We start from the raw sequence: 20,455 nt of genomic DNA, 5'->3' as shown, positions 1-20,455 counted from the left end.
ATGGCATCCATGTGACCAGATGGTGAGCTTGAACTTGAGCCTTACTGCAAGGGCAGTTTGGAGGGAGATAATGTCTTTAAACTGACTGCTGTTCAGTGGTGGTGATCATAGATTGACGGAAAGGCAAGGGTGGGTCTGGAAAGAGCTATAGAGCTTGAAATCCCAGCAGGGAAAATTTCTGGATTATGGTCAAGGATAAACAGACTTCAAAAAGACAGGAAAAGTTGTCAAGCAAACTTCAGATTCCCAAGGGGAGACACAATTTGCTGAAAATAAACTATTGCATTTGATTCCCATTTAGCCCAAAGCCAGTATCTAAAGCACCTGTAATTCATCTTCATCTGCTTCATTTCTTTAGCAAACTTTATTATTCTACTACTACTGGGTGCCATGCCCTGTGCTCCTAACAGATGTTACAAAGATGAAAGCAGCGGTACTTGCCTCAAGAGCTCACTGTCATTGGGCACAGGCCGAGAAGCAGTTACGGCAAGGGGTGTAGGAGTGTCCTGGGGCTGCTGGGTGGAGGGCAACTAGCCTGTCCGAGGGACAGAGCAAAACCTCTCAGAAGGCGTCTTGAAATAAAGATTTCATGACAGTTACAATATCATCATTATCCTTATCATAACCATAAGCTAATAGCAATAACGATAGCTAACCTTAACCATGCTTATTTTATGGCAGATGCCATCGTGTGCCTGCATATGATCCCCTGCCATTGTGTAAAATGGTTGCCATCTGCAGTACCTTGTTTTACTTACTTGTGTTTGCACCATCTGTTCAGGGCTGGTTCTAAATGCCATTGCTGTGCAACTGGTAAATTACGATACTCGCCAGAACATTGATTCTCCCCCTCTAGCTCCCTTACTAATAGAGTAGAGAACTCACCAACTTACAAGAACTTGAACTGACTGTATGTTAGTCCCACACTGAATCTTTGACACAAGTAGATTCCCATACCCCACCCACTGATATCACTTCCCCAGAGCCGCACTGCCTGCATACAGCCTGCACAGGTAGACCCAAATAGTGGCGGTCTTGCTGGCTTAGGACGGCATCCTGTCCTTATATGTGCAAAGCCCTAAACATACAAAGTCTTGTGTAAAAACATTGTCAAGTTCTCTGTGGGGAAATATGTGCCCTTGCTTTCAGGGTAGCGGCTACCAATAACAACAAGAATATCTAACATTCACTAAGGACTGAATATAGGGTTTATTTAGTAAAGAGCATCTACTAACTGATTTAAACCTTACATGTGTAGATACTGTTGCTGCCCCCATTTTACAGACAGAGAAACTGAGGTCCATTTATATACCACAGCTGGGAAGTTGAGTGCAAGGTTGGACATAATAGGAAAGGGTAGATAGCAGTTAGTTCTCAGGCAGGTCCACGATGGGGAGCTCTGCCCCAGGGCACTGCAAAGCCGTAGTTCTCCAGTGTTGGCAGGAACAAAACTAAGTTCTTTGGAGAGACCATCCCCTGTGTGCCCCGACTTCTCCCCTCCTCAACACGTCCCGGCCCAACTGTGCTCCACCCACTCCCGATAGAGCACAGCTCTTTCCTTTCCCAGGCTGTGTCTTAACTCTCACCTTTGCTGTTGTTCCCTTGGCTCCAGCACCCTTTCTTTTCCTCTTCATTGCTCATTCATCCCACATTCAGCACCCATTTCAAGGAGTCACCTTCCTCAGGAACTTGCCCAGACTTGTTAAGGGCCACTCCATTGCTCCTCCAGTGCTGGACCCCTCCTTCCTTTATAGATTGCTGCCCAGAAGCTGTGGGCTCACAGAACCAGGGGCTGTAGCTAATTCATTTTATAATGCCAGTATTTAAAGCCCCTGTGTAAATATATTGGAGTCATTATTCTCTGCTTATTGTCACCCTTTATTTGTTTCCCCCATCACTCAGCACTTCTAGACATTAAAGACAGCTTTGACACTAAAATTGATAACTGAGCCTGTCACCTCCATTTGCTAAGATGGCACAATTTTGTTCATTGTGCTTTAATTGTGTAACCAGCACCCTCTGGACACTAGCATAAATCTGTGGTTCTTCCCCAAAGATGCCATTTGTTCCTTTTATGTCTTGATTCATCACATATTGTAGAGGGTAAGGCTTTTTGCTTCAAAAAAAATGTTACCAAGTCCTGCCATGATAAAGAGGAAATCACCAAATGTCTGTCTGCAAGGAAAGCAAAACCCTGCTTTGTGAAGAGTCAAGGGTGGCCGGGGCTCCCCAAGCATTTCTGGGCCTGAGGTTTGGCTCTGTGCACTCCCCTTGGGCCTCATAACTGACCCCCACATTCCATTTCAGTCATCATTCTGCAGAAATTCATCAACTTTACTGCTGATCTGAGTCTGGAAATTGGTGTCCGTTAGGGCTCTCAGTTTCAAGCTGAAAATTGAGACAAACTTGCTGGATAATTTTGACCAAAATAACACACTTGCTTGTGTGCCATCCTGTGATTGACTTAATTTCCCTCTTCCTTTGAGCTGTGAAAGCTTTCTCAAGGCATATATAGTTGTCAGTGAAAAAGATCATTCACAGTTGGGATGCTTCAGTTCCCAACGTAGGTCAAGGGGTAATAAAACAAAGTGTTCTCTGATTTCTAGCAAGGAATTGGGGAGGGGCGTCTAGATAATGGTAGCAATAAAAGGGTAGGACATGAAAGAAGTGAGCAGACTTTAGGGAGTTTTCGTAAAATGCAATTTTCCTTTCTGCTCTCCCTGATAGGTCCAGTCTGAAAAAACTTACAAGAGTTAGAATTCTGCAGCATTTAACAAGAGGATCTTAACATCATCTGTTGGGTTCGGTAGGATGAACACCAGACCCAACAGCTGCTTCCTATGGGTTAGCTAGGTGGGAGGAGTTAGTGAAAAAGGACTGAAAAGTGAATCAGGACAAGTAGACAGGATTCGCCCAGCTGTGAAATTCATCGAGGTGGGAGTGGACCAGCTCACTCCCCATGCATCTTCATTTTGTTCCTTTTTTCATATCAAAGGAAGATTTTTTCGCATTGTTACTGTGGGTCTCTATTAAGGACCAAAAGCATTAGCAGTTTCATTGCTTGAGGTAATGCTCAGTGCTTATTGTGGGCCTAGACCACGCTGCCTCTCTAAGAATAACCTGGAGATAACATGATCTGATGTGGAGCATCCTGGAGAAACCCCCTTCTCCACCAAGCTGCATAATAGTTGCATGCTTTTGTAGTTAAAGATGCTTGCAAAGCAACCCAGTTCAACAGTTCAATGACAGCTACATTGATCATTTTCCCTTTTTCCTGTTTTTAATGCAACCTAATCCTATTATCAATAAAATTATAACTGCTTTTATAATAGATGACTCATTGCTCATCTCACATCATTAAGTTCTGTATCCCTCTTGTCCAGCTTTTCACTTCCCTCATTCCTTCGCCACTCCCAGGATTGCTCACATGTTTATTTCTAAGAGTAAACTTTTTTGACCGAATTATTTTTAATACTATTTTAAAAAAGAATTTATGTTCCTCCTTGTTTCACAACTAAGACTCAAGTTTGGACTCAAATGATGTAGGAAGGCATTTTTTCATTGTCTTGACTGTGTCTAGGCATGAGACCAGAGATGACTAAGACCAGAAGGTTTTCATTTTCTCTGATCTTTATGAATTCTTTCTAGAGGGTAGGTATAATTTTAATTTTGAAAGGAAAGAGGGAGAGAATTCTTGTGAGGTTGGGCCAGGTCACATTTTGTCATTTGCAAGTTAGATTGTAACAGGGTCACATCAGACTGTTTTTATAGAGATGACTAATGGTTTTCGTCTCTTTCTGTTCCAGCCATACCAGCTACCCTTGGCAGAGCATCCCAGAGTCTGCAAAGAGTTAATCCAGGCCTACGGACAAGTAAGAATTTCAGTCCTTTTTCTGCCTTCAGCAATACTGTCCATGCTTTACTGTAATTCAAGTACTGTCCTTTCTCTGTTTTATTTGGGGTATGGTGATAGATGAATGACTGGCTGAAATTGCACAGGCAAGCAAAAAAAATTTTTTCATAATTTCTTTTTCAACTTCTCTGCTAGGCTGCTGCTTTATGTCTCTAATTTGCTTATCCTTAGGGGGTAAATAAGGCCAAATTAATGAAAAGGAAAAAAACTGTGAAATAATTTATTGTGAACCAACAATTAGTTATTGAATTTAAGAACCTGCCTCTTTTTACAAATCCTGTATTATATCATCATCATTTTTTTGGTATTTTTTTTTAACTAGGGATCACACTGACAGACAGTTAGCCTTGTCTCTTCAACCAAATCACCTTGTGCTCCAAAATTCTGCCTTCACGACAGCTCTGTCTTCTCTTTAAAATGCCTTTGTGCTTCCCCCTCTTGTCCTCTGACAATCTCGTCTTCATCCCCAGGAGTGAGCTCAAACATCAGCTCTGTGGGGAAGCTTCTTCAAATCCTCAGGCCCAAAGACTTGTTCTGCCTGTGTTTTTATGGAACTTTGTCTGTGGCCCTGTGATAGCATTTACCTCACAACATCTTAGTGTATATGTTAGCACCAGTGCAGAACTCAATGAGTTGTGTGGACTTCATGAATTAATTAGTTATACTGAGCTTTAAGGCAAAGCCCATGTTTTATGCTTCTTCTGAATCCCTCACATTACCTAAAAAAATCCTGATCACATAATAAGGACCTTTAATTAAATGCCAGGGATGGATTTTTTTTCATCAGTTGAAGAATATTCTACAGCCCAGATTATACAGTAAAGGAAGGGAAGACAGTATACCTGTGTTTAATCCATTGCTGTTTCCTTGGTAACTCTGGTCTCATGAAACCATAATTTGGATTTTATGACTAAATGGCAGAGTAAGTTTCTAATGTGAGATGCAAATATCATTTCTTCAGAGGTGATTCAAAGGGAGGGTTGGTGCTGTTTCTAACAAATGTCATCCACTTATCAATTGTGCCAGACTACAAACTCTTTACAACTCTCCTGTTTTAGAAACATCTGACATGTTAATCTGCTCCCTAATTAGCATGAGAGGTTGTAACAGGAGTAGTTGTTTAGTTATGTTGTTATCCCAGCCAGTATATTCCAAACACTTCACACAGCAGATGATGTGACTTATTGTTACTTTCTGTAAGGAAATGAGAAGGAATCAGTTATGAATGTTTTACTAATGATGCATGCTCCCTTCCACGTTGGAACCCTCACACACACACACACACACACACAAATGCACATGCGTGCATGCACACGCAATACACTCCACTCCACTTTCCCCCAAAGTGGTAGTATGATTTCCCCAAGCCATGTTCTTTGTCAGGTCCTGGGTCTGAGGTGTCTAAATGTTGGGCCTTGTTAAAAATATAACCTCTGGGTATGGTGGATGTGTTGAAGAAATTCCTGCCAGTCATTTGGTGTACGTTGATTTTCTGTTTTTTTGTGATAAGTAAGAATATTCGTTAATTATCCTTCATCTGTAGTATATCACACAGACACTGACTTCTCCACACAAGGAAGAATCCTTTCCTTCCTGCTTCTCCTTATCAAAAGTTACATGCCCTCTGGCCCAGGACTGATTTGATAAAGCAACCCATGTCAATGGATGTGTCCGTATCATTGGGCACCTTCCACAGTGCATGTACTTGGATATGTGGCCATCTTTGTCATCCAAGCATCTCATTGAGATGTGACAGAACTTAGTGCTCAGTGTGTCACTGTATACACTGTCTGTATCACAAATATTAACTCTGCTATGCACCCAGCACTCAGGTCTGCACCATGGGGGAGAAAGAGATGAGTAAGATGTTGTCCTGATATCAGGGAGCTCATATTCTCCCTAAGGAGATCATTTTACACGAAAAGCTAATGTTCAACATGAAATGTCCTGTCAACACACAGTTATACTTTACACATTTCCTATTTGCACTTTTCTAAATTCTCAGATTCAAAGCAAAACCCCATAGAAGAAAAAAATAAAAACCCTCTCCAAGCAAGTCCTACATAGAAATGACCAAACATAAGTAAATGCCACCACCCCCACCAGGCCACCTCTACTTTATCCTTGGACTACTGCAAAAACCCCTTAGTAGCTATCTCTTTCCTCTCTCCTTCTACTTCCTACCCCATCTCTCCTTCTTTGTATCCATCTTCCTTTGCCAGTAACAATTTTAAGAACCCACCATATCCCTCTGCTCTAAGTAACCTTAACTATCTTTATTGCCCTCCCTGCTGCCTAAATTTTAAAGTGCAAACATATCCCAAGACACTGAAATCCACCATTGATCATCTCACCCCAGCTTGTAGGTCTAGACTCCTCACTACTCCCCAGGGACCTGTGCTTCCCTTCATCTGGGACTTTGCTCATGTCATCCCACCTTCTAGAACTATCCTCCTTCCACCTCACTGTGCATTCTGTAAATATAAATCCTGCCCATACTTAAAGGTTCAGCCAAAACACTTTTAGTCTTGGCCTGAAGCAGTCCCTCCCTTTCCGTGCTCATCTATGAGAAAGGGCACGCTATTTCATTCCACTCTTAAGAAATATATTTAAAGGCTGCTTTGGAGTATAGTTACTTGCATATTTCTCTTATCTCCCCATCTGGATTATGAACAGCTGTGTCTTATTGAGAGTTGTATAACTTGCAGTACCTAAAATGGTACCTTGAACACAATAAGTAATAAATGCTGTTGCAAATAAATTAATTAAATGGAAGTATTCTTAATAGCTCCGTGGTTACCCACCCTTCTCCACACTTACAATTCCCACCAGCACCCCTGGTTATCATGGAGCCTCTTGGCTCACAGGGGCCATTCATGGAGGATTAGATCTCCCCACTTGTGTTAATTACACATTAATCACCTTAAGTGTTCCACTGCTGAAAAAACTCATAGCAATCAAATGCTTTATACTCCCAGGACAGCTTTCTTACAGGCAAAGGATACTGCATAGCAACAGGAAGAGAGGGGTATGCGTTGACCAGGGTCTAGAGAGTTCAAGTGCAGGCCTTTTTGTCTACCCACTGCTCAGTCAGACTGCACTCTGTCTCCAGGTCTGGAAGCACTACCCACGTGCCTGCCAAGCACCTCAGTACCAGGAAGCCCAAAGTTTCCTGTAGTGAGCTGGTCATGTAGGCACATTCTAGCTATGTGGACAACCTTATCCATCAGCCCCCAGGTTCCACTGAATTTAGGTGAAAATCGTAAATCTAATTATATCTAAGTAGCTTTGACAGGCTGATACATCCTGCCCTGAAACAACGCTGGAACCCATGACTTCATTACATCATTTATCTTTAGTTAACCCAGTTCATGCATAGCATTGCTAAGCATCAGCAACTTTGGAGAAAAGCCTGCAGTAACACCAGACCAAGATTTACCCATGCAGTGCACCACCTAAAGAATCACCCCCTACTTTGATCTCTCCCTTAGCAAAAAGTATCTGTCCCATTTTCTAAGCCCTCAGGGCTTTGCTCTCTGTGAAGAGGCCTACTCCATGTGAATGGGAGTTTGTGTGTTAATGAGCACATGCTAACATACATTACACAGAGTAGATTCTTAAGAAATATTTTCTAGAAAGAAAGAGTTATTTTTGATTAGTAATCCCATGAAGACGTTTCAGCTCACACACATGGGTAGCAACATACTTCACCTATGCAAAGGCATAAATATAAGCAGAAAACCCACATTCTGGATAAGAATGCTATTGAGGGAGTTTACAGTTTAGAGATATACAGACATCTTTTGTTATGCTTTAAAGAAGTAACAGTACAAACTTACCACAAAGAAAGCTGCTTTTTGTTGCTGGGGAGAGTGATGACAATGGTTAGAATCTTCTAGAGAAAAGTAAAACATTTTTAGTACTCCTGAAGAAGGCAGAGGCCTCAGTTAGAGTGCTGTGGTTCGATGTTCTTTGTGTGTTTTCAATAATTTTATTTCTCTCTCATGGTTGATTATTGGCAGAGGATTTGATGGCATTCAGGCCAAATCCATATGACTTACTAAACACATAGAGAAATTTTTAGATGATTACACATCTTTCTGAGGGGGATTTTTCCTCTCATTTTTTAAAGTCACTCCTTTTCACTGAATTTATTTCATATTACTATGAAAGTATAAATTTTATGATCAATGACATTTCCACCTCAAAATAAAATGAATATCCAACTGGAAAAAAAATATTGGAGTTTCATTGGCTGCCCTTTGGAGCATAAATTAGTCCAAGATTTTATGAAAACAGGCATTCTGAACATAAATATCAACGACTGAGGTCGGAGTTAAGTTTTGAAAGGATTCCAAAAGATTATTACCTTAGATGGGCACAGCAAATGAATTGCTTAAATTTTCGTAAGTTCACAAACAACTTCTTTCACAATCATGAGTTACTTTCACTTTTCAATAAAAAACACTTTTATGAGACAAAAATTTAATATAGCAGCCGTGATCTTGCTTGTTCAGGTCCTTATCACATGTTCTTAGCTGGACTCCTGCCCTAGACTCCTAATTTTTCTTCCCTACCTCCTATTTTTCCCTCTTCCAAGCCATCCTACTCTCTCTTCCAGATTCATCCTTCCTGCCTACCTCTGATCCAGTGGTTCCTCTGCCCAACCATCTTCAGTAGCTCCCTGCTGTTTACTAAATTACTAGTAAATTCATCTCCCTGGCATTCACGAAATTCCACAACATGGATCCTATGTGCTTTCCTAGTCTTACCTTCCTTGTGTCCTATGTATACCCATGTATTCCTGCTTCATTATATCCATTGGTTTTAACCCCCTTCACCAGAGATTTCCTCTCCTTACCTACCAGTCAAGAATAATCCTTCATTGATTTTGTCTGTAAGACATATTTCAAATATCACTTTATGCACAAAGCTTTTCCTAGTTCCCCCAAGAGAATGCGTACTTCCACACTGCAATCTCTGTAGCCTTTTCTTTCTCCCTCTTGAGGAGAGAGAGTATATAGCACAGTGCTTGAAGAACTCAGCCTCTGGAGCAAGACAGCTTCCATTTAAGTCCGAGTTCCTCAGCTTACCCCCTGCATGATCCAATCTAAGTTTCATAACAGCTCTGTACCTTGGTTTTGTTTTGGTTTTTATCCCTAAAATAGAAATACTAATTGTAGCTACTTCCTAAAGTTGTTGTGAGAATTACAAGTGTTGACATATTTAAAGTAGTTACAATAGTATCTGGCGCCATAGTGTTTATTGTAGTCTCTCATGGTTCTTATTTTATTCCAATAAGTATTAGATTGAACTGTGTGAAATTGCCCATACTCAACTCTATTTTGGACATTAATATCATTATGTCATTTGTTTCAAGCTAATGGAGACTTTTGTGTGCTTTCTGTTCCCTCTTGATAGAATGTACTATCCTTAAGGATAGGGGCTGTATCTTATACATCCTTGTATCCTACAATACTTGCTAAGTACGTGGCATACACCAAGTGCTTAATGAATAGTTGTTGGATTTTACACACACATACAAAAGAAAAAAAAGGAAGGCTTTCCCCAATATTGTAATTACTCTTTGGCTACCACAGAGTACCTCCATGCCCTTCAGCAGCCATTTATGAAAGGGGAAGGATAAAGATATTCAGGAGGAGAAATTTCTCTTGTACATTGCTAAGTATGAACTCTTACAGTCTTTCCCAAAAGCTTCTACAGAATCTTAACTTCAGGTCGTGGGACTAGTATGCTGTAGCTTTGGGGTGCATCACAGGACATCTTTGTGTCATCACTGTGCTATCCTGTTGGCACTTCAGCTGCCAAAAGAATAGTAGCCCCACTCCTGCCTGTGACCCATCACTGCCCCCATAAGAGCTGAACGACCCTCTCAGCTTTAAGCATTCTATTTCATCAGATCTTTTCAGCCTTAAGGGCTCATTAGCTGACAATACAGCTGAAATAAGTGCAACCTAAGGGCAGTGTGTCTGTTCAGGGGATGGTGTCTTAGAATGTGCAGCATTTATTTACTACAAAGAACTTGAGCCTTGGACATGCGTTAGAGAGCAGCAGTGACATTGGGTTCTGACATTGAAGCTGACATTGAATTCTTGACAGTCTACTGTTTATAAATGATTCAGTGTGTAAGCACAGATTATTATGATCCCTTTTAAGGAAGCAGTGTTTATGTTGGCTCTCTCTTGCTCCCAAACTAGTGGTAAGCCCTTCCTGACTCACATACAGCACTAATCTCCAGATAATGCCAAGCATCCTCTTACTGGCTTCTCTGAAATAGGAAGAAGGCAGGTGGAATTATGCACTTTACACAAGAAGAAACAGAGGTACAGAGAAAACATCTTCCCAGAGTCTTTTAACAGACAAACAAGAGAGTAAGATACTGTGAGTGCAATGCTTTGCATCTCTCCCTAGATACACAAAATAAAGTGTAGATAATGCATATTATTGATAATTCCAACAACAGTGTTCGCTTATCTCAAAATCTGGACTTCACAGTGACTTTTTTCCAGCCTGAAATACTCGGATAACGCCTGCCATTAGCTTCCCAGTGTTCATGCTTTATTATACACTGCCCTACGTGCATGTGTACTTCTTGGAAGATAAGAGTTCTTTGTAAGATAAATATTAGGTCTTAGCTTTTTTATCCTCCTTCAGCTCCCAGCAAGTTGCTAAGCCATAATCAGTAGTAAGTAGATATTTACCACTTGGTTTACAAGAGACATTCTTTGTGCATATGCTTAGGCCAGTGTTAGTGAAACCTCTAGAATAGGGACTGAGCCACACTTCAAGGTCAGCCTCCTCAAGTACCTGCAGCTCCTTTCTGGTTGTCAACATATATCAAGGTCTTCTATTTCTTATGGAACCCAAACAATAAGAAAATACAAGATTCACTTTATGAATTTACTTCACAGTCAACTCTTCTGAAATACAATAGGATTAACAATATCTGCCTAATCAATGTGGACATGTACATTTATTATTATTAATTAGTATTATTATTGAAGACACTCCATCGAATGAAAGCTGAGCATCTGTAAATGCTTGGTGGTGGATGGAATGGGCAATAATTTGCAACTGAACTGTCTGAGTATAGGCCTCTAAAAGCCTTCATCTTAGAATTGAGTAAATTTTTTTTTTAAGTCTAAGAAGGATGATTAAGCATCTCCCTAAATACTCCAGTGGGCCTGTGTATACTCTATATACCAATTCCTAGTATGGTTTCTCTTCCAAAGCATAGCACACACTTTTCAAGGATGAAATCCAGGAGAAACATTCTTTCACACTGGGGACCCAGTGGGTGGTGAACACTTCTTAGTGACTCTAGAAAGTTAAATCATCCCAAAGTTGTTTGTGACCTTTGAGTTCTTTTACCCTGCAGCCTTCTGATTTGCTGCTGAGTTCTACAGCTTCGAAACCATCTCTGTAATCACTGCCCTCAAGAGAGCTCTGTCTTCTGCACATAGGAGCCTTTCTAGGGAGAGGACCCCTAACTGTCATTCCAGAAAGGCCTCTGTCCACACCAGCTCCTACTTATGATGAACAGTTTTTTCAGACAATGTGTACTTGTGCATTGAGAAAAAAACTAATTCATTATGTGGCTGTGCCCTGATTTTGAGACAAATTAATCTATACACTGAGAAAGCTAACCATACATCACATTTATAAAAAGATTTATGGACTTCAAGCATGAATACCATTAAGTAGTAATTCAGGTAACAGTGTGCCTCATGGCAAGTATATGCAATATGAGATAACATATATTTAAACCAAACATAAATCAAGAGGTAGTTAATTACTAAATAAAGAACTTATCAGTCATAAAAGAGCTTTTACAACTTTCAAAGATCTTTTAAAAATATGTGCTTTATAGGAAATTGATTTGCATGCAATTCACAATATCTAATACAAAAGAAGCTACTTCTTTGGGTTTTTTTTTTAAGGACAACAATTATTTAAACCAAGAGTGGGCAAACTATAGTCCTCAGAGCAGATGCTTGTTTTTGTAAATAAAGTCTTACTGCAATTCAGCCATGCCTATTTGTTTCAGATTGTCTATTGCTGCTTTAGAGGTACCACGGCAGAGTTGAGTAGATGAAATATAGACTATAGGTCTGCAAGCCTAAAATATTTACTATCTGGCCCGTTAAGAACAAGTATGCCAACCTCTGTTATAAACAGAAAAAGGATTGTTTCTGTAATAAGGTATTTTATGGAACTAGTCATCATGTTTGTGTTGGTTGTTGCCTTTAAGTCTCCTGTAGAAAATTATCTTCGATTTGGTAACTGACATTAATGAGAATACAAGATTCACTTTATGACAACTCTTCTGAAATACGCTGTATTGTAAAGTAAGGTTAATAATATCTGTCTAATCAATGTGAACAGGTACATTTATTATTATTAATTATTATTATTATTAAAGGTACTCCATCAAATGAAAGCTGAGCATCTGTAAATGCTTGGTGATGAATGGAATGGGCAATAATTTGCAGCTGAACTGTCTGAGATGTGTCATCATTATCACATAATATTCTCTTATGAAGAGTTATGGTCACTGTAACACACGGCTCCAGTATGAGGGCAGACTTGAGTTTGCGGGTTTCTAGATTTTTCATAAACTGACTTCTGCCATTGAATTCATGCTGAAGAATAAAGACAGAAGACTCCCCTTTTAGAAGCTGTGCACTGTAAAAGACTGGTAAATCCAAAACCTCACAACATCATAATAGATGTTACTATTCAGATGAATAGCTTTCATGAGTCCTTGAGGTGTTCCCGAGTAGCTCATGTCTTTACTGCCACAGGTTACCTTTTGATTTTTTGTGTGTCATGGAAAAGCAGACTTTACCTCTTCTTTTTTCTCTCTTCACATTCCTTAATAAGTAGAATTTTAAAATGCCAAATTTGGATTAATGTGAAAGCAAATATTTGTAGGAGAGGCCATCTGTGTTCTGTATCGTCAGCACACATGGCTTTGTGCACCTGCCACCTTGAAGCTCCTGCCAGGCAAACCCCAGGGAAATGGAGAGACACCTGGATAGCATCCTTACTACAACTGAAGCACTTCTTTTTCTGAATTCCAAAAGCTTTGGAAGTTGTGCATCTTTTGCACTGAACTCAAGTGCCTTCTGTACATATGGTATCTTCCTTTCTAGATTGTAGAAAATCCAGATGGCCAGAGGATGAGACATGGGCACCAGGCCAAGAAAGACAGACACCCAAACAAATTGGTGGTAGGCAAGAGAGAGGAAGGGCAGCCTGGAGGCTGGCTTAATTGCTTCACAGTCTTGCCTCAGGGCTGCCCTTAGGCAGGATTAGGTAAGATGTTTCTCACAGTGCTTGGCACCTTGTAGAATGTTGTTCCCCTTTCTTTCTCCTTCCCCTGACAAAGACTGTCCTTAGTTGTCAAAGAGGTGAGGCTGTACAGTTAGCTAAAAATTGTGGCATCAAAACAAACTTTTTCTACTTTTCCAAAAGGCAGCTTTATCCCCTAGTGGACTAAACTCAGCCCCAAGCTCCTTTCTCTGAGCTTGTAGAACATTTATTGCCTAGATGAGTCATTTGGCAATAATCATGGACTGTTTTATTGGTAGGATTCTTTTATATGTATCCATTTATAGGTCCCTGGAGTCCCTAACTTAAAACTTGTTTTTGCTTCACATGTTCAGCTATAAGGAGGCTTCTCAGATCAAGTTTAACAGCAGAAGCAAATAATATATTAACTAGTAGTTAAGTACCCAGGCTTAGCCTCTGACGGCCTGTTTGACCCGTGCTGCAGGTGAACTTGGCTGCCTCTGTGCGTTGGATCAGGAGCTCTATGGTACATAACGAGGAGGCAAGTTTCCTACACCATTTCATCGCTCCCTCGCTATCTCTACCCTGTATCTCCCCATATACTCCACTCTAAATACCCAGGCTTTCCTGTGTGAAGGGCTAGTTGGGGCAAAATTTTTAATTAGGTGAAATTTTTCTTTGGTACTTTCCTAAAAGTTTAGTTTTTGACTGAATAACCTTAGTTAATCCATGAGTAAATAACCTCCTAGGGTATAGTCAGCCTCAATGTGAGAAATTGTCAAACCGGAAAACCAAAATACCCTTCTTCTGCCTTGCAGACCTCTCCTTGCTGAGGTATTAATGAGAGCAAATGCCTTATTTATTAGTCATCAGTTATTGACAGGACTAGAGAGACATCCCCCGCTCCTCTTGGAGAAAGCAGACTGAGAGGAAAGATGTACATCAAAAAGATACCCGGGGAAGCCAGGCTGCTAAAAAGAGAACAATTAAGAAAAGAAAGAAAATATTTTCAGATGAATATAATCTGAGATGAAAGAAGCAGTCTTCTCAGGTAGCGGATGGAAAGAAGGAAACTGAGTGAATTAGAAGGATTAGAAGTCATAGGAGAACAAGATTTTCAAGTTACCAAAAGAAAAGAAACTCAGCCTCTTTCAGGCTACAAAATAAGAATCCCCTTCAAGGGAGATCTGTCTGACTGATTTGACAAAAGCTGGTCTCCCTCTCTCCCCTTTCAGGCCTTCATTCCCTCCTCCTACTTGCGTAGCCTTGACCATCATCAGCACCCATACGTAACGAGTTTCGATGTACCTTTTAAGGGATGACCCAGAAATGTTTTCTTTGGGACTACTTTCTCTGAAAACACAGATCTGAAGATAAAGGGCAGGAGCCTTCTTTGGTGCATCCAGAGCCACAGCAGCAGCGTAAAATCCTAGTAAAATGTCAGTATAAGCAGGTAGCCAACTCTTCAACTCCCAAGATCCTAAAGCGGTGGTTCTTGGTGAGTATGCCCATAGAATCATCTGTAGATATTTTCAATCAGCACAAATGCCAGATGTCTACTTCAGGTCTACTGAGTCAATCTCCATCGATGGATATCAGGCATATTGTATTAGTTTCCTAGGCCTGATGTAACCAATTACCATAAACTTGGTGGCTTAAAACAACAGGAATTTATTCTCTCACAATAATGGATGCCAGAAGTGCAAAATCAAGGGTCATCAGTGTTGATTCCTTCTGGAGGCTTTGAGAAAGAATCTGTTTCATGCCTCTCTCCTAGCTTCTGGGAACTGCCAGCAATCCTTGGGGTTCGTTGGTTTGTAGATGTAACGCTCCAATCTCTATCTCCATCTTCACATGGCCTTCTCCCTGTGTCTCTGTATCTCTCCTCCTTTTCTCTCTCTTATAAGGACACCCATCATTGAATTTTGTGCCCTAATCCAATATACTCTCATTTTGAGATCCTTACCTTAATTACATCTGCAAAGACCTTTCTTCCAACCGAAGTCACATTCAGAGGTACCGCAGGTTAGGAGTTGGGCATATCTTTGGGGGATAAAATTTAACCCACTACTACATATGTGTTTTTCTAAAAAATCCCCTCTACAAATGATTCTTTGAACACTCCTGAAAAAATTCTGACCTTAACATCTTAGCCTACCATTTCTCCAGTGCTTGGGAAATGCTGGAAAACATAAAACTAAACAGGCTTCTTTATTGCAGAACCACTCAGTACCACTTTATTGCATCTGTTTTGGGGCATTATGAATATCCAAGAGAAAGAAAAGAACCACAGCACTTCCTGGAAATAGTTGACGAGGAAAATTCTGTCCAAGAGATTACCTATTGCTACCTCAGTGGCCACTAGTGTTCGAAGGACCACAGCTTGCTGGTAATTGTGGCACTTGTGCAACTGCACCCAGTGATGTGGGCATGGTGTGGGTCTAGCGTGTGAGTCTACCACAGTGTTCAAATATTTAGATTGTGGATGTCTGTACTGATCTTTCCCTAAGTCTGAGTGAATTCTTCATTAAATATCCACAGGGGTTTCCCTAGAGGATTTGCTATATGTATGGATTTTTAGATGTCATCTAGTTTCTAGTCTTGACTTCAGCCATTTTTATAGTGGGAACCTGGTAAAATATTAGGGTGATAGCATGGAGAAAAAGGGAATGGAAGGGGAAATTTAGCCAAGATTACACAAAGTGCTTTTTTTCTGAAAACAGACCAGAATAGCTGAAAAGGGAGAAATGACTTCATCATTTCTATTCCTATAATTCCAGTCCCTTAAAAATGGCATCAAAACATGATTCATCAGTAAGTTCATAATGATACTTTTTCAAAAATGGTCACCTTTGGAGGTTACTAGAGCATCTATTTATTATTTTAGAAATCAGTACATCGAGGGAAATAAACCATTACCTTGAATTTTTGTATGAATTGCATTTCGGGGTAACTGAATAGTTGGTGAAGGAAAGTTGTTTTCTTTTTGTTTTTTAACATAGGCGTATTCTAGCTAATAAATGCAGATGAAATGGTAGGACTAGAGAAATCACCAGTTTAGAACCCCTAATGATATAATGGATTTAGGCAAGATTATCAGTGAATGATAAAATATTTAAGTATACTCTATTCTGGGTAAATCAGGCTGACAGCGCTTTGAACCCAGACCAATCTTGTCATCATATGATATTATATGTCCCTGATACAGGAGTTCACAGCACCACCAATGATGAATTATTTTCCTGAGAGTTGAACTGAATCAAATTAAGCCTCTAGGTCTTACTGCCAGTTTATAGGAAATAACAGGGATAGAGGAACATTTTAAATGACCCTTTAAAGATGCAGTAAGCTAAAGGAAATTATCTTCAACCAAAAAAACAATGTAATAAAAATAAGACAGAGAAAATGTCATGGATTTGAACAGACTTGAGAGACATTGTGGGCCTAGTTTGCATCCTGATTCAAATAAATAAATTGTCAAAAGACATTTTTTGAGATGCTTCTGGTAATTCGAGCACAGACTGGGCATTGGATGATATTGAGTGATCATTATTAATTTGTTAGGTGTGATATTGGTATTATTTTGAAAAAGTGAGAGAGTCCTTAGCTTTTAGACATACATATGTAGGTAGTTATGTGTGAAAGCAGATGATTTTTTAAAAAAGGAAAGTATGCAAAACAGGATTTGTAAAATGCTGATAATTGTTGAAGCTGGGTGAGGAACATATAGTGGTTCATTAAACCATGCTCTCTATTTTTGTGTATATTTGCAAATTCCATATTAAAAATACAGTAATCCCTCATGAACATATGGTCTCAACCCCCGTCCCCATGTAAAGACAATTCACATCCCCAGCGGAAACCATGAAATCAGCTTTACTAGTGATCAGAGTTTTTTCTCTGGAAAGTGGGAAAGGACCTTAGATGAACACGTTAGTTTAGAGAATTGCTGTGGGAAAACCAGAAAATGTTTGAGTTACAGCTAACTAGGCATTGAATGAGTTGTGCTGAAGTGTGTGGTCCCAAAGGGTTGATGCTGAGAGACATCCTTGTTTTCAAGTGGCAAGGAAAAATAAATGACTTGGCTAGCATTTAAGGCTATGGCTCTAGCTCATATTTGAGCTCAATTTGGGCTGAAGATTTCATTGCTGCTGTTGTCCAGCATGATGATATTCTCTTGCACACAAACTCTGCTATAGGTGTAATGTTGGCGCAAGCAATTTCCTGGAACTAAAATCACGTTATAGCGAACACTACTGTGTCCCAATAGAGACTCCAAGACGATGTGTCCGTGGAGCATATACAATCTGCCCCCTTGGATTAGCCTGTTAACTGCTCCTTAAACAAGAAAAAATGAAAGATAACCAATAGGCTTTTGATTAAATCACAAACCAAAAAGAGAGAGGAGAGAAGGGGGAACTAGTTAGTTGCAATTTTCTAAATGTAGGCTTTTTTCTTATTGCTACTTGCTAGCTGTTTGCTCTTAGAGCCACAACTTGAAGGCTTGCCATTTATAAGCCTACATAAAATATTTGAAATATGGCCACCCCTGCCCTTGTCCATGCCATGTGGCCTGCTTTCTCCCCACTTACCTCTACCCTGCTGTCCCAGGTCAGGGGCTGAGAGGCTGAGAGCACTGCAGATAGCATAGTCATTCAAGCTCATGTAAGTAAGAAGAAATGTAGAAGATAACCAAAAATAACAGAATTTCATTTCAAAGACTATTCAGTTCCCTTTGTGTTGCTGACTGATTTCTCGGAGGCCTAGGCTCAGCTCTTGGATGTCTCAGAACCAAGGAGAGGAAGCATTTGCACCATATGCATTGGCTTGTCAGCCTAAAAGCTGTCAAAGTAGTTCATAACTTGCCTTACTCTAAAAAGAAACCCCATACACTCAAGAAATAATTCCTAAAATACAACCACAAGACACACACCTAGACATGTCCTTCCACCAAGTCATCCTTTATGATTTCCCACGATGTTGTCTTCTGTTCTTTCTGCACCTAAAGTTCCATGGAGCAGGACGAGTCAAAGAATGTTAAGGTTTTATGAAATATTTTAACCCAGGGGCTTTGGGCAAGCAAATGAGAGGTGCACTGGAAATGAAGTGTCTATCTCTGCCCCTATCAATGTCAGAGAGCTGGCAGGTGCTGCCTCATAGCTGGTTACAAATAAACCCAGCAAATGGAACCCAAGCATGTTCCATTCATTCCTCATTCTTCTCGTTGGCAGACTGGGTCCATACCCATATGTCAGGAAAATGGTGGCTTTCAGTCTATAGCTGATTAGGCGAGCTTTTGGCACACAAGCTAGTATTGGTCAGTCTATACCACCCATAATAAAAGTAAAAGCTTTCTTTTTATTCGCCCAAGTAAATAACCAAGAGACAGGCTTAAAATACATTAAAGTTCCATGAGAACACTTTCTGAGAATGAGAACGATTTCTGCTTTCTTCCTTGCTGTGTACTTGGCACCTAGATCTGGCCCATAGTGGATATGAATGAAATATATCTTAAAGAAATGAATGGTCTTGCAGGATAGAAGTTCCCTGTGCTTGGATGAGTCATTATCCTGTAGGCTGAGAGCCTGGAGAGAAAATATTGCCACAGTGTTAGTCCCGCAGACTGACTTGAAGTGCAGCAAGCCAAATCAAGAGAGGGCACCCCGAGACCCCACAGTGGCCACCAGCAGGCTGGCATCTATTAGCTTGCCCATCCTAGGTTCTCAAGTTAGGAGTCATTGTGGTCACCAGACTAGGAATCGTGTCTCCCATACTTTCTCATATTGAGGTTTGGGGATTTTATTTTCTTTTTTGGCTTCTTGGTATCTGAAATTATTGTTCGGAGAAGCATATTAAGACCATGACTCTTCCACTACCACACATTTCTGTTACCGACAGAGGAGGTAAATGATAACTTAAAATGAAACAATTCCATGCTCGTTAGTACACTATAAACATAGCCTTAGCTTTGACTCTAATCATAGTATGTGGGTGATGCTGCTGAGAAAGTGGTATAATTATAACATTATGGTTGAGAACCGTCTGAGTAGAAAACATCGAGCTGCACTGTGCAAAGTTTAAGATGGGATTATGGTCCTTCTTCAGTATGAATAAGACTAATTAGCCAACTGCAGCTGGGAGCTCTGTAGTATGATATTAATAGTATAATAAAATCAAGAGCCAAAGTAAAAATGTAGGGAAAATCTGATGCCTTTAATTTTCACATGTTCCTACGAGTATTATACAAAAATGTATTGCAGAGCAGAGAATGAATGAAATCACAAGGTAGCTTAGAAAAATCAGCCCTCCAGCTTGCTTTTCCTCCGTCCCCCTGGGCAAAAGGATCTTACATCAGTATATCAAGTGCCCAAAGTTTTATTTCCCTGAATATGCCTTGTAAAGTGTTTACTTTAAAATTTTAAAATAAAAAGTTTTATTTCTCTGAATATGGCTTTCTTTCCTCTTTAATAGACTTCTCCAGAGTTTCTAGATTTTATGCTACCATAAGTTAAAGAGGACCATGTTCTGTATCTTGATTAGGGTGTTGATGCCAGTGTGCATTTGTCAAGTCATTGAAATGTAAATTTCAATTTGTGCTTTTCACTGTCTGCAAAGTTGATCACAATTTTAAAATTTTTAAAATTCTTTAAAGACCAAAGATTTCTAGCAACAAGAAATAGGAAGAAATAGAAAAAAATAGTCAGAAAGCCTAGCCCAGAGTCCCTGCTCCACCACGTAAACACCATGGATCTCTTGAAGCCTATTTCTGTCTTTTCAAAAATGGGAATATTTATATTTACACTCTCACCTTTACAGGGATCAGGTGTGACAAAGATATGCACGTTCCTTGCAAGTGTTCTAGGACTCTATACATCATAAGGAGGTCTGAGGTTTACTCTCAGAGGAGAGGAAATTGTGGGTTGCTCCAAACAGTGAAATGGGATGGCAGAGAATCTCGGTCATGTAACCAGGCTCTTGGGTTATTTTCTCCGGTGAAGGGGAACATGGCTGGCAGTGCAAGGAGTTTGTGCATGTGCTTTGGAGGGTGAAAGGGAAAATAATTTATCTCCTGACTTCATCTCTGTTCCTGGCTTTTTCTAGAGCCTTATTCGTCTGTTTACCTGAAGCCTCAAAACAGGGACTCCTCACCCTCCTTTGTTAATAAACATCAGAAAGCTGAGATTTCACCAGCCTGCCTTACCCTACTCCTTTACCACTTCTGAGTGA

General features: G+C 40.2%; 1 protein-coding gene across 4 annotated transcripts in view; it reads left to right on the top strand.

The window, feature by feature from the left end:
- GHR (growth hormone receptor) overlaps positions 1-20,455 on the top strand; it is a 245,033-nt gene that overhangs the window by 168,708 nt on the left and 55,870 nt on the right. For all 4 annotated transcript variants that reach the window (XM_001498656.7, XM_023625698.2, XM_070246321.1 and 1 more), the window contains exon 3: positions 3,807-3,872. In XM_001498656.7, the coding sequence (XP_001498706.5) occupies positions 3,807-3,872 (66 nt within the window). The remainder of the gene's footprint in view (positions 1-3,806; positions 3,873-20,455) is intronic.

This window comes from Equus caballus, chromosome 21, assembly GCF_041296265.1.
Source record: "Equus caballus isolate H_3958 breed thoroughbred chromosome 21, TB-T2T, whole genome shotgun sequence".
Taxonomy (NCBI): domain Eukaryota; kingdom Metazoa; phylum Chordata; class Mammalia; order Perissodactyla; family Equidae; genus Equus; species Equus caballus.
Note: the sequence above shows the minus strand (reverse complement) of the source record. Positions and strands in the feature narration are given on the sequence as shown.